Genomic DNA, 15398 nt, shown 5'->3' with positions numbered 1-15398 from the left:
GCATGTGGAAATAGGTTCACTGTGTGACTTATGTTGGTGTATTTTCTCATGCAATAATCACGCCCATATCCACAGACATAATCAAGAGTATTCCACAATATCCAAACATACCATGCCAGAAATTTTTTTTGCATGAAGTTCGTTTTTAGTAGGTGGCAGCCTTCCCACCTTTTTTTGGTCAAAAGTGTAACCAACACAATGTATGTGTCTGAAAAATACTAGCTTTGTCTGTAAAAACAAAACTGTACATGGAAGGTGGCTAAAACTTCTCAACATTGCTTGCAACACTTCATATAACAATATAATAATAAAATGTTTACACTACAGGTCTGATTAACTAGTTCAGGTGTTAATGTGTAATCTAACTGTATATTAATAAACTTCTACTTGTTTATTTTTTTCTACAACTGTGTTTGGCTGTAAAGTTTTGATAGAGAGTAACACACATCCACTAGTCTGTATAGTGATGAGATTGAGGCTTAATCCAAGAGGGATCTTGAGAAGAAGGAGGGCAAGGTGAGTGACATGAAGAGGAGATCTGTCACACAGGAGAACTGAAATGTTCCATTAGCTTGGATGAGGGTTGAAAACTGATAGACCATTTAGCCATGACAATTTCTCAAGAAACCGTAGAATCAAAACATATGAACATGTCAACAAATCCACATACTGAATGGCAGAATCTAAAGAAAATCACAGAACAGGCCATTCTCTCATTTCCAATTGGTCCCTTTCAGCGGCAAGAAAACAGAAAAATCAGCTGTGGTTTTAATGCTTGAATCCTCTGCCTGAACCTGAAATGCTTTGTAACTTATTCAACAAACACAATCATATTGAGGAATCATCTTCTCTGTACCACTGTACTAAACTCATCAGTTCCTAAGATGTACAGTTACGGCTATTGAACAACATATAATGTGGTTGTTTGAAGACTAAACAGTTGGATTCATAAGAAGCTTTCTATGTGATATCTCAATCTGGTTGGAGCTAGTACCCTGGTGTCTGCTCCTGGACAAGTGAACAAAGAACCCATTTGGGGTAAGTTTAGTTCTCTGTCTTGTCAGCTGAAAGACAAGGAAGAATGCATTGTAGTGATTATTCTTTATTGTTGTCCCATACTCAGGAAAATCAAGCAAGATCACCCCCCGTACTTATGTCAGAAGACATCCACTATAATAATCTGTCCTAGATTTTGAATGTCTTTGGTCTAGGAAAGTTGGAGTGCCACAACTCCATAGACTATTCTTGGCCTTTGGCTCATGGAGTTATGTCATGTCTCATCACCAATGCAAACATCGCATCACTCTGGAAACTTGGAGAAGTCATCCATAATAAATACCATACAAATAGCAGAATGCAATCTAGTTACACCATGATAATGCATGATCCCACCTTTCTTTGGCAACATCACAGATTTTTACACAAATGAGGTGATTAATGGTATCACATCTGCTTTATAGCCCTGATCTGTGCTCTTAGATTTTCACCTGTTCAGATAGATGAATGAAAGCCTTTAGGGGATGGGGCTTTGATAACACAGGGGAAGTAGGAGATACTGTACTATCAGACCCTGGAGCAGAGCGTACCTGAGTTTTTTCCAAAGTGGATCTGACAAGCAGGTTCAAAGTTGTCACAAATGCATTGCCACTAATGGAGACTATTTTGAGTAGAACCTTGTAAACAAAGAGTTACTATGCACATGTATGTAGTTCCATATGCCTCATACTGTTAATAAAGGATTAATGACCTGACTGGCATTACTTTCCACACTATCATATATCCCATAACAAATGAACAAAGAAAAGGCTAGTTCAAAATTTGCTTTGCTGCGTTTTTTTTCTTTTCCTCAAATTCTCAGATTAGAGAGTTCCATATGATTCTGTAAAAGTAATTGAGATTTTTTTTTTGGGGGGGGGGCACAAAACTGAAATTGTATCACTACAGTCTGAGCCACATTCCTAAACTTGTTCAACTGGAGTCAACAATGCCATTCTAACACCCCCAAAATGGATTTTATATTGGGTAAGTCTGACAACTATATAGTTGTACTTCTGGGTGCAGCTATATTACCCTCATAATTCTACTATATAATAACAGCCACAAAAAAGGTGAGGGGTCATAGTGCTTTGTCTTTAGAATTAAGATGGCTGTCTTCCTCCTTACAGCACACTCTTAATTCTACAGACACGTCTTAATAACCTCTAAATAGTTCCAACAAAAGAGCCATGTCAGAGGAATGAGCAGGCCCCAAGGTGTTTCGACTGGAGTGTTTTCATCTGCCTTTATTGCACGATCCCTCTCCAGAATTAAGGCAATAACCTGTGATAAATTATTCAGGAACTGCTACAGGGATCAAAGCAAAATCATTCTGTTAAAGTGCTGTTTGCAACATTTGGCACTTAGTGTGAAAACTTTTAATGTGTGCAAGCTGAAAATCAAGGATTTTAAATAATTCAAGAGCTTTGAGTTTCTGTGAACCAGCTATAGATAGCAGGCTACTTAACCACTCCTCTTCCTGGGATATATTGTTTTATTTGTTCCTATCAAACTAATCATTGTCATAAATAATATCCAAGTAGCACTGAGGTTAAGTATAGAAAGTCGATATATTATTGACCAGAATTTCCAGGGCCAATGCAAGTTTTCTTTAAGATAATGGTGGTGAGAAAATTGGCAATCAACGTGCAACAATGAATTTTCCCCACCCAGATAATGGTATGGCATGATAACATCCTCATGTAGTTGGTTAGCCCCTCCTGGAAAACAAAACTAAACATATTATTTATGAGCAGCAATGTCCAACTATAGAGGCACATCAAGAAAGCTAACCTGCCCTACATCAACTATTTTTCAGCTATGTATTTTGAATGCATAAAAAGGCAATTAGGAAAAAATAACCTAGTAGAAACCACAAATTAAATGACTCTGGCAGTCATAGTCCATTTTGTAAGTCATATTCTAACAGTGTCACCTCCCTGCAGTTAGAAATACTAAACATTTTACAGAAGAAGAAGAAAACATTTTTTGTTTCTAGTACTTCCAAAACATAGTACCTGAAAGCGCTTTAACATGTTTTATTTATTCATCAGGATAAATAGCAAAAACAAAAGGAAAAAAACCCACAATTTAACCCAATAAATTATGTTTAAAATATTTTTTAGAGGGAAAGTTTTCTTTGTGATAAAGCAACCCATGCAGTTCTTTAGCGTCGGTGGCTTAGAGCGTGAAGTTTCTCTTTATACAAATTAGACAGATGGTGCTTACAGTAGAATTTACTAAAGGTCTGTCACAACAAATGCAGCCAAGCTGCATATTTAATCACTGCAGAACCTTGTCTACCTGCAGCTGCCAACTGCTAATCCAATTTCCCTGATAAATGTGGCAAGAGACACGATCAGCAATAAAGAGCATCTAACTCCATTTTCCTGCAGGGCGTCTTTTGATGAACATTTAGGACGGAAGCAAGGAGTGCACTGTGTGGCCCAAGCTTGTGGCAGCTGCATGCATTCTGAAGGCACAGTTCTCAGGTTACTCACTTAATTCTGCCACTATCATTATGTTGCTATTGATCTCAGTAGCTCTTGTCTACACAGCATTACTCTAGATGGAGCTGAATCAGGCAGTTATCATGCATCAAAGTTGCTCAAAAGCCTGGAGATTTCCCCTTAATTACTTGTGATTTTATTTGCAAATACCATTAAAGTGTAATCAAAGCAATCACTTTCCAGGGTCATTAAGAACTTGCTAGTTTAGTGATATAACACTGAAACTCCATTAAAAATTTCCCCCAGTAAGAATGTTTCTCTATCAAACAAGACAGTGTGACTGCAAAATGGTTTCAGCACTGACAAAGTCTTCAAATGGAAAGAAAGCTTCCATCTTTCATCAAGATAGTTTTAAAATCCACTTAAAATCTCTGCCTTAAATTCAAATTGCTCCCTTGAACAGCAATAATGTACTTAGAAGCACTGAAAGCTAATCCATTTTTCTAAGTGATCTTTAAGCTCAAAAATTAAGCTTAAAGTACATGTAGAAATTTACTTTCTTGAATCAAAGCCAGAAATTATTCATGTTATTAGCTGCTAAAACATTTCATTGACGCATGAGAACAACACTTTTCATATTTTTTTCCACAGCAAAGAATCAGTTTTTACATAAAGTAGCATCAAATATAATGTGTAGCAAATATACTCTACATTTCAGATGTCTTTTTTACATGTGGTTACATTCCTGCAAGCCTCTTCAAACACACATGGAAGACTTGTACACAAGTAATCTCTTACATTGTCTTTTTGCAGGGGGTTTCTTTCTAGCAATATCTGCATGAACTAGAAGATACTAGAAGTAGGCAGAGACAGCATGCTGCAGTGTGTGTGTGTGTGTGTGTGAGAGAGAGAGAGAGAGAGAGAGAGAGAGAGAGAGAGAGAGAGAGAGAGAGAGAGATGGATGAAGTGGGGCAGAGAAGAGCAGCAACGGTAGCTTCCCAGGCCATTACTCATGATCCTTTGGACTCCTTACCTTTATTGGAGGAAAGGATTCTGTGTGTGCCACATGGCCTGCCAGGCACTCTCAAATTAAACTGCTTCTGTTGGCCCTGTTGTGTATTTTTGTGTAGGAGGGACATGCAACAACATCAGGCAGAAAAATGTTTTGTACTGGCTTGCCAAGCAACCCTGCTCTGACAATTCCTTGAATGTCACCAACAGAGGAATGGCTGAATTAAGTTATAAGGTTGTTGTCTGCAAAACCAGCACCAAGAATGAGCTAGATTACAGCACCCTTGATCACAGGCTCTTTCTTCTGAAAGTAACAGGGATGGAACAATGACACTAAGGGGTTTTCCATTGCATGTTAAAATGCTAAAGGAAAATTACTGATACCACTTCTAGAATATTGCACAGTGTATCTGAAATAGCCACCTCCAGAGTGCACAGTTAACTGTTCCTAATAGTAGAAGCCAATCTATTTGATGTAATGTTATGCTAATGGGTTTCGTTCTTGATGATGCAGTTTCCACTTAGCAAGTCTTTTCCTTCCTAAAATATACTGTTGTTTTGACACAAACAGCTTGCTACACTTAAGGATTTTACTAATAAAACATAATGTTGTGGCAGATAATATGACTGTTGCCACAGCTGAACTGACTTGTCAAATCAATCCTAATATGGCTCCCACAGGCACATAAAAACCTTATTTAGCTATCAGTTATCCTAATCACTTTGTTCGGTTTAAGAACGCAATACTTCAAGACCAGTTCCTATTTATACATATATGCTCAGCCATTTAATAAACTCCTGATTTATATATTAAATTCTTGTTTGGAAGAAATGTTCTAAGTATACAGTGTTTTTATGTAGTATATACCTCTGTAAATCCACAACAACCCAGAAATAGATAACTTTAAAAAACAAACAGAACAGCACAGTGGCAGAAAAAGTACTTAATATACACATGGCATAGATTCCACAAATAATACTTTTGTTGGCATCAAAAGGTAGAATCAAAAGCAATGGTGCTCATAAGGTGGCCACAAAGAAGAGTCCCCTATATCTAATTCAGCCTTACCATTGAGTAAAGGAAATGTGTGATATGGAAAGTAGTTTCTAACCCTGCTTCACATTATCGGCTACCATTGAGGGGAGGGGAGTAAAGAGGAGAACAAGTACATGAAACAATGCAATGACATCACATATTTCCTTCCTGTAAATATTATAGTTAAAAACAAGGAAAATGAATTTTAAGTATGTGTTTCCATACTTATTTTTAGAGCACTTGGGAAACATGTTCAATACATCATTGCATGGCAAACTAAGGATCTGGGTATGTTCACTCCCCCCCATGAATATTCTCCATGGATGCAGGCCCTTACATCACTCCACCTCAAACTGGGAAGACATAGCCCTGGAAACAGGAAAAGTAACAAATAGGGATAAGGCAGGTAGATATGGCAAGTAGGAAGGGCACTCACTCCTTCCTTAACTTTCTCCTCCGTGATCATCTTGCTTTGTTTCTTCATTTTCCAGTTAGTACTTTGTCCTTGTTATGAACATCTCATGATTTCATGGTAGAGAACAAAGAACCATATTCAAAGGACACAACAATTAAATTTCATATACAGATTTTTAAAAATATAACATTAAGCAAAGGAGAAAAAAGTACCACAAACAGACCAAACTGAGAATATCAATCTACTTTCATTGAAATTAAGAAGTTATTTTGGACAAATTGTACTTACAGCCTTGTTTTGTTTATTTTAAAATTTTGCCTGTAATTCATAGTTAAATAGATTTCCCCATACTATTAAAAATTGCCTACCTTTGCTTCCTCTTGTTTAAAGCTACTGTTAAATGTCTGGGCTACTGTTTCAAATGAAACTGTCAGGGGAAGCATGAAGTTTTCAAACTCATCTTCATCTTCTCCTATAAAAAAGGAGGGGGAAACAGAGCATAGTATTAAAACAACTGTGTTAAGAGTCTGACACAGTTGCCATTGTATTATCCAAAAAAGAAAATCAAGAAGGGAAAACTTACTTATATAGAAATGCTACCTAAAAAGTGAGGAGTGAACTTGTAGTTTTGAAACATCTCATGGCTATTTTTCAGGCACTTAGTCTCTCTAGGTGTTGTACAATATTTTAAAAGCATAGTACACTGCACAATGTAGAAAGTATGCATTACCTAGTTCAATCACTACAAACCAGCTATTTTAAAATATTCCCAGGGCGATCACTAAAAGAAACAAAAGATTTTACTGTAGCCTATTTCATCCCATACTGTCATGAAAGAACCCAAAACAAGCCAGAGAGGGCCGTGCATGCTCAATGGGCATGGAACATGAACTGGCTTCTGGATAAGGAAAGTGGGGACCAAGAATGAAATGAATGGTTTGGAAATCTGAAAAGAAGAACTCCAACCATTGTTATGATCATTTACATCAGAATGACAGGACCTGCGTGATATAAAAAAACAAGACCAAGACAAGAACAGGACATGTCACCAAACCATCCATATGAAAAAGAAACCCTGAGCTAAACTGCAAATTTCCTTTGAAAATGCACACAACATACAAATGACGCTTATCACTAAGTCAAATCTTAGGGGAAGTACAGTGAAATCTAGGAATCTAGTATACAGCAGGATCCTTGAATAACTGGCAGAGATGGTAGCCTGCTTGGAAAGTGAAGCTGACAGGATGTATTTGCATGGGGTTTTTTACATGGAAATGTATTCATATGTCTCCTTGGGAGGACAGAGTAAGGAACAGAGAGCATAGCACTGCTGCTTTCCTGCTAGAATAAGACAGGGAACAAGGTAGTCTGACCAAAAGGGCTTGGGTACCACACATTCTAGAAAAAAGAAAGAGAACGGACAAGGAGATTGAGGTGGGATGTAGTAACAAGCTGCAAATGAAACTACATATGAAACTACACAATAGGCTGAGGCTGGTGAGTAGGAAAGAACCAGTGGAAGGCCCGAGACCGAGCCACTGGAATCTTATGGCACCAACCAAACCATCAGAGGGCTATTAGAGCAGAAAACTCTCTGTCCTCTGATCTGGACTGAGTGCTTTCACTGATGGTTGGAAAAGACCTCATAGAACAGGTGATGAGGAAGAAGAAACATACACATTCTTTTAATTTACTGCGTTAAGAGCTTTAGACAGAAGAGCAACTCATCATTTTATTCAGTTTTATTTTATAAGAAGGGACACTCTTAGTGGAGGGTATTTTTGTTGGAAATGACAATCTTAATCAAGCCTTCTCTAGCAATCTGTTTGTCTATGATCTTGTTGCTGTTTCCTGTATGTATGTTCTGATGTGCAGTTTCCTTTACAATTCCTGAGAAGTTATAAAAGGGGTTGCAGACCACATGCTCTTTTGACTCTCTTCTTTTGACTATATGACCTGTTGATACCTGTTCTGCTGCAAAAGAGATGCCCTGGCCAGCTAGCATAGGGAATCATCTCAAAGAATTTTGAAACTAGATTAATAAGTTTTTTGTACCTGTGTATACTGAACACATGAAAGTTGTGAGTAAACCAAAAATGTTATTTCCACCGAAGTCTACTTCATTTTTGTCTCTTGAGTGCATGACATGAAATAAGTTCTTTTATGGGACAGTACCTTTTATGAGCACTGAAAAAAAAACTTTTAAAGCTATGTTGTTTTTATGCACTGGCAAATCTGTTTTCCCGACAGATCGGAGATTGCTGGTTATTGTCTAACAACTGAAACCATTGCCTAGCATTATTATATTTGGTTGTATACTACAAGAGGAGATTCTGCCCTAAAGGGTTTTTGGCTCTTCTCTAAAAGGTTATGTTCTCTTAATAATTTTACTTAATTCTGGAGACATGTTGTATGCATGAAATTCAACAAGGATGCTGAAAGACAGAATTTTACAAAAGTACTGGAGGATGAGAGAAAGCCTTTGTTTCTGCCTTGTAAGCCCTTATATTATGCTGGTGTATACATGAATATGTGAAAGAGGAAGGGGAGAGCAGTGGTGTAAGGCTGCCTTTGCTCCAATGAAATTGGTCAGCAGGCCACCTAGAAAAACATCTCTGAGACCACTGCTAATTAACAAATAGAAGCTGATTTCCAGATCAAAACTCCAGTTCCATGACCTGTGTTGGAGGAGGGACTGGGCTAGCAGAAACTTTGTTAAGGTACATTTTAATATTGCATCTGTTTTCAGTAAATAACACAAGATTAGGAAACTCCACTGATACAGGGAAATAAGTTTGTATAAATGTCTCTTTCAATCTTCTCCTTGCGGTAATATGGGAGCATAGTAATATTCCCAGACTGGTAGCAGATATATTCAAATAAAGTGAAAACGAAATTTATGTTTCTTTTTACAGAAAAACATAATTTAATCGCTCATTGCACTTAATTTCTCTCTCTTTTATAAAACAAGAGCAAAGTTTCTTGGGATTCTGCCTAAAGCTATTGTAACCATCAAAGTGGCATTGGTAGCACACAGGCCATCTTTGTCTGTTCTTGTTCTAGTCTTGCAAGAGTATTGTGAAGAGGTTTCTCTGCAGAGGAAACATCTAAGTTCTGAAATTCAATCAAAAACTATCATCATAAAAACTGAAACATCATGGATTTTCACTGCATTCTAAAACTAAAGAAACCAAAAGAATAGGATATTTCAAATCCAGCTGTTTACTCTTGGAATGAGACTGATGTCAAGTAAGTGGGTTCTTCTATGGAAGTAGGGATTCATCTTGTGCCCAAAGCTCATGTTCTAGCAAGCCATATCTAAACATATTTTCTTACAAAGCAACACTCCTGAGAATGGTCTTCAATGAAGATAATTTAACTTTGAAGCGAATATCAGTAGATAAATAAACTGGGCTGGGTCCAAATAACCATTAATAAAGTGGATCTCAACCTGTGGGTACCCAGATGTTTTTGCCTTCAACTCCCAGAAATCCTAACACCTGGTAAACTGGCTGAGATTTCTGGGAGCTGTAGGCCAAAACATCTGGGACCCACAGGTTGAGAACCATTGCATTAATAGAATGAAAATAGCTGTGATGGTCATCTGAAGATATTTCAGACTACTTCACATGGTGCTAAATTAGGGATGCCCAATGCAGCAATTCTCAGACTTCTACTTGAACAATACATCAAAGAGAAACAAAGGAACCTTGCTGCATTTAATTTCCCTTTTCTCGCATAGTAGTCTAGAATAAAGTGGAAAAAGCTCTCTTGCCAACATAAAACTCCTTATAAAAGTGGAATCCAACCTATTAGATTATGGTGTGGTTAGAAAAAAAATCTGAAAACACAGTCATATCTTTTCTAAATTTCTATGAAACCTCAGCATAGTTAAGAATTGCCCATCAGCCAATCTTGTTGAAGGACCTTTCTAGTTTCAGGAACAGGGTGAAGTAATACTATGAGAATGTTCTTACCGAGATCAACCATAAGTAGACGCGTGAGAGCAGTATAAAATGTTGTTCTGCATCTGAGGTCACTCAAACCATAATTATCATTGACACCCAAGAAAGGAAAGTGTTTACTCTGGTGGAAAAGAGCAGACAAAAAAGAGGAAAACCAGTCAAATATATTCATAATCTAAATCTAGCAATTCTAAAAATGGTTGAAACAAAATTTAAAAGCCTACCGTATGATTCTGTAGCATGAACTTCACAGCATCTATTTTCACAAGCTTTTTCAAAAGAATATAAGTATTTAATGTTAAGGAAAACCACATCTAGTTAATATGATGCAACAAAATGTTGTTGTTCCTTTATTTTTTATGGTCAGACATAATAAACATTACAGTCCACCCTCCACTTTTGCCAGAGTTAATCAAACATTTTAAAAATCTAAAACACTCCTTGTTACAAACATTTCAGATAAGGGAAATTCGACTGTTATTATGTTTCTAATTTGAGGACACTGCAAGATACTAACAGCACTAATGGAAATGATACAACGACCTAGAATTGAAAGCAACACTTCGATAAACTACAAGTAACCACCAGTCACCAATGTGTTTTTCTTACTAATGTGCGTGCGTGCGTGTGTATGTATGTGTGTGTGTGTATATATGTGTGTGTGTGTGTGTATATATATATGTGTGTGTCAAAATTCTGCGAGATATTTAGAAGACTGGGGAAACAAATGACATTTGCAACTATTTCTCAAGACCAAAGCTATTATCTCTTGCAGTAGTAGTACACTACTAAACTACAGGCAGTCCACAAGTTACAAACAAGATCAGTTCTGTAGGGTTATTCTTAAATTGAATATGTATGTAAGTCAGAACAGGTACATTTTTAAGTGTAACTCTAGCCACATGTGTGTGTGTGTGTGTGTTGTGACTCAGCTTGAATCTGGAAACGATTCTGATGAGGAAAGAGAGATTCAGGTTCAAAATATCCCCGAAAGGCCTGTAGCTTTGGGAGATGAGGAACACAGAGTACAAGTTCAGTTTTCCACAGGCAGGTTTGGAGTTGATGACCCTGAACCCAGTGAAGCCAGCCAGGTGCACACTGACTTGAGAATGGAGGATGGGAGGTTGGAAGATTCCCAGCTTACTAATGAATCTCAGCGAGTTAACGAGTAAACTGACTTTAATGGGATGGGCTCCTTAGATAGAGCTGAGCGTTTGGAATTGAGAGTATGGCGTAGTGTAAGGATTTCAAACAGATGGGGGGAGGTGAGAGGGCGAAGAAATGCTTTCATGTGTTGCAAAGAGTGATGTAATAAAAGGGGTGCTTTGGGGAAAAGCTGTTGTCAAAGCAACTTTCTCGCTACCGGAGAAGCAAGCTCCAGATTTCCTGCTGTGCTTTGGATTATATTGCAGGCCATGTATCCATGTTTCTTGGATTTTGTCATGTTTCCTTTGGACTCAAACCTGCTGTGGAGTTTGTGTGCTGGAGCAAGGTGAATCAAGGCTGAGGTGCGACAGTATACACACACACACACACACACACTCTGGATAGCATAGGGAAGGGTTAACACTACTTGTCCAAATGCACCTCCTTCTATGAACCATCACAGAGATTGAGATTGCACCGTCACAGGTGCACACACACACTGGATAGCATAGGGAAGGATTAACACTACTTGTCCAAATGCATCTCCCTCTATGAACCATCACAGAGATTGAGATCGCACCGGCACAGGTGCACACACACACACACACACACACACACACACACACACACACTGGATAGCATAGGGAAGGGTTAACACTACTTGTCCAAATGCATCTCCCTCTATGAACCATCACAGAGACTGAGATCGCACTGTCACAGGTGCACACACACACACACACACACACACACACACACACAGGATAGCATAGGGAAGGGTTAACACTACTTGTCCAAATGCATCTCCCTCTATGAACCATCACAGAGATTAAGATTGCACCGTCACAGGTGCACGCACGCACGCACACACACACACACACACACACACACACACACACACACTGGATAGCATAGGGAAGGGTTAACACTACTTGTCCAAATGCACCTCCTTCTATGAACCATCACAGAGATTGAGATTGCACCGTCACAGGTGCACACACACACACACACACACACACTGGATAGCATAGGGAAGGATTAACACTACTTGTCCAAATGCATCTCCCTCTATGAACCATCACAGAGATTAAGATCGCACCGTCACAGGTGCGATTGGCAGGGACGAGAGACAGAGTCTTCTCAGTGATTGCCCTCTGGCTATGCAACTCCCTCCCTGGCGAGATTAGATCAGCCCCCTCCCTCCTGTCCTTTAGAAAGATGGTAAAAACCTGGTTGTGGGACCAAGCCTTTGGGGCAGTACAATAATGGCAGCAATAGGAAATTTCACCCTGCTGATCGGATACAGTGCGGCTATCTTGCGATGGTTTTAAATAATGGTTTTAATGTGAAGATAACTGATTTCACTGTTTATGTATATTTATGGTTTATTTTATGCTCTGGCATTAAATGCTTGTTGTATATATGTTGTGCTCCGCCTTGAGTCCCTTCGGGGTAAGAAGGGCAGAATATAAATGTTTTAAACAAATAAATACTGTGATGTTTGATTTGCTGTCTGTGTCCCTGTTCAGAAGATTTCACTTTCTGTCCCTGTGAGAATTAAATTTTGAGAAAAAAATGGCTTGTTGTGGAAACAAGGATTGGTAATAAAACTTCAGTGTAGACACCTTTTTGTTATGATATCTTTTCCTAGAGTGAATTTCCCTTTCGAAGGGATGATTTCTCTCAATTCCTGTTGTCTCACTCCCATTTTTAACTATGAGTTGTTTGTAAGTCGGATATTTGTAACTTGGTAAGTGCCGGTACTAAACTCATCCCTACCCCTCAACAGATGGATCAATATAAACAAAGTTCACAGTTTAGTCTAATGTGAAGGGATCTTTACAGACAGCAGAGCAGGTGCAGATATAGGCTGGATGTACACTGCTAATAATTCAATTTGGAACTGCATTAGCTCCTTATAATGCAGTTTAACTGCACTAAAGTGCATCATATGGCAGTGTTGATCCAGCCATAGCTGGAATACATGGGATTTTTATCAAGGACTAGAGTTCAGCATCTACATCTTCCCATACAGCTTTCCTCAGCATCACTGCCCTGTTTTAAATAGTCAAGACAGGGGAGAAGCTGCAGGTGAACTTTAGTTATTTCTCATCATTTTAATTGTTAGAGTAAAATGAATCAAGAATTAAACAATAATTCTTTCACTCAAGTGCATGTTTTCAGTTCTGAATATTTGCAAAGAGCAAATGCTCTAAGGTTAGAAATACAGGTCTTTATTCCAAATGCCTCTGCGTTCACATGAGAATGGAGATAAAAACCACTAGTCATCTAACAAGCAAAATATTATGTATATTCTCATATAGAGATGCAAATCTTTCCTCACTTTGTTCTTGCATGGGAGAAGAAACCATCTATTTTTCTTCTTGTTTGTGAGATATTGTCACTCAGACTTAAGAGAGTTTTCATACTTGAGAGAACTACTTTTGTGTACAAACCAGATTCTCTGGATGGGTTGTTTGTTGTGTCTATTTGTATCAGTTTGCATTGATTTGTACTTGTTTTCTATGGCTTTGCACATACACGTGAACTCTAAAAAGACTCTTATTTTGAGGACAGACATTTGATATAAACTGCTGTAATAAACAAAAAGCACTTGTTGTCCCACTCTTGATGTGGATGTAATTCAACTGCCTTATCTCTGACTTGACACTCTTCTAACTTGTCATAAACAATGCCTCAGTAAAATTATTTCACCTTCCTACTCCTTATCTGATAAAAATACTGGGAAGAAAAGTAAAGGAAAATGGTTCGAATTAAATAGGCAAATTGTTATTGCCTGAGAAATTTCACTTGGCAAACAGAGCTATCTAAATTGGGGCAATGACTAAAATAATGACATTTTCTTTTATCCTAATGTTTTAAAGGCCACTACTGGGTCACTACAAACCAGAAATAAATGTGAAGGCACACAACAGCAAAACAACAAAAACAACAACAGCCTCTTATTTTACATGAAAAGCATTCAGCTTTCATTGAATATTCACATAATACTTGATTATATTCACATAAGATCAGGTTCAGAAATGTAGCCATAAATTGTCATCTGTTCTATATATAACTATAGACCATTCTCCCTCTCTTTTTCTCCAAAGATAGAGTGAAGCACCCCTTGAGGCACCCATCACAGCTCTAGGTGCAATCTAGGCTCATGAATGTTATTTAAGCAGTTACAGGAGGTTGATTCTGCCACTTCCCTAGCCTTGGAGCAAGGGAAGAGGAAGTAGGCACAGCTCCATCATGACTAGACCCAGAAGCAATCGAAAGGCCCTCTGTCCACCTCAACTGCCACTGCCCTGGGCTCAGAGGGAGAGAAGAAGTGGCAGAATCTCATAGATTTAACCCTATCTCCCACTGCCATCTCCTCTTCCTCATATGTTGTGTTTAATTTACACTGAAAGCCTGAGAGTAAGGAACAGTCAAATTAACCGTTTATAAGCTGCTCTGAGAACTTACATGGCTGATAAACAGAGTACAAGTATACTAAACACATTGTGTCTGAGAGTATCATGTGACTACTATGTCTGGCAAACCAGCCAACCTTGCAGTTTAGCATAAGAGTTGTCAGGATGTGGTGAAGATGACTGTAGAATCTATAAATTGCACCAAAGAGGAACAGTGTTCTGTCATACCCTTTTTGTGGGCAGAAGGTGTGCCGGGAGCACAAATTCATCACTGCATGTGCACTCAGTATATGGGGATAAATTTCTCTCTCATAGAGTCAACCATGCGTGGATTGAAATGTTTAAAATTTGCCGTTCTAGTGTAGTGAATGCAGAGTCTCTGGACATCCAGTTACTACCACGACCACAATGATTGAAGAAAGGAGCATGGAATTGATTCACATCAGTGCATCAGTGGCTAGGTGCTCAACCAAAACCATTTTTACTGATGGCATTAAAAAGCTGGAATGTCAATAGAAAAATGCATTACAAAGGATGTAGAAAAATGATGTAATTTGTTTTTTAAAATTCTGAATAAACAGTTTTAAAATTGCAGAAATTTATCTTATTGAAGAATTCTAGTAAATACAATAAATAATTACAATGGCTCTATTCTATAGAATCCTTACAAAATTTTAGGAAACCTGGCCATTTATTAAAAATGGAAGTGAATGTTCCATTTTATGAACTCTTCTTATTGTTGTTATTCAATCACTCAGTCATTTCAGACTATTTGTGAATTTCTTATAGTATAACACAATAAATCCTAAACCCAATCAAAATATACAAAACACATTATGCAAACTTTTGAAGCTCCAGTTTCTCAGAAAAATCTTCAAAAATTACATAGGGGAAGAGTCATAGGCCCACATTTTGTATCAG

The 15398-nt window shown here is 38.0% G+C and overlaps 1 protein-coding gene across 3 annotated transcripts in view; it reads right to left on the bottom strand.

The window, feature by feature from the left end:
- The window catches only part of ranbp17 (RAN binding protein 17), a 229263-nt gene that overhangs the window by 69308 nt on the left and 144557 nt on the right, over positions 1 to 15398 (bottom strand). For all 3 annotated transcript variants that reach the window (XM_062958006.1, XM_062958013.1, XM_062958017.1), the window contains 3 exons: positions 10137 to 10200; positions 9925 to 10033; positions 6316 to 6419 (listed from right to left, as the gene is read on the bottom strand). In XM_062958006.1, coding sequence (XP_062814076.1) covers positions 6316 to 6419; positions 9925 to 10033; positions 10137 to 10200 — 277 coding nt within the window. The remainder of the gene's footprint in view (positions 1 to 6315; positions 6420 to 9924; positions 10034 to 10136; positions 10201 to 15398) is intronic.

The sequence above is a fragment of the Anolis carolinensis genome, chromosome 1, assembly GCF_035594765.1.
Source record: "Anolis carolinensis isolate JA03-04 chromosome 1, rAnoCar3.1.pri, whole genome shotgun sequence".
Lineage (NCBI taxonomy): Eukaryota > Metazoa > Chordata > Lepidosauria > Squamata > Dactyloidae > Anolis > Anolis carolinensis.
Note: the sequence above shows the minus strand (reverse complement) of the source record. Positions and strands in the feature narration are given on the sequence as shown.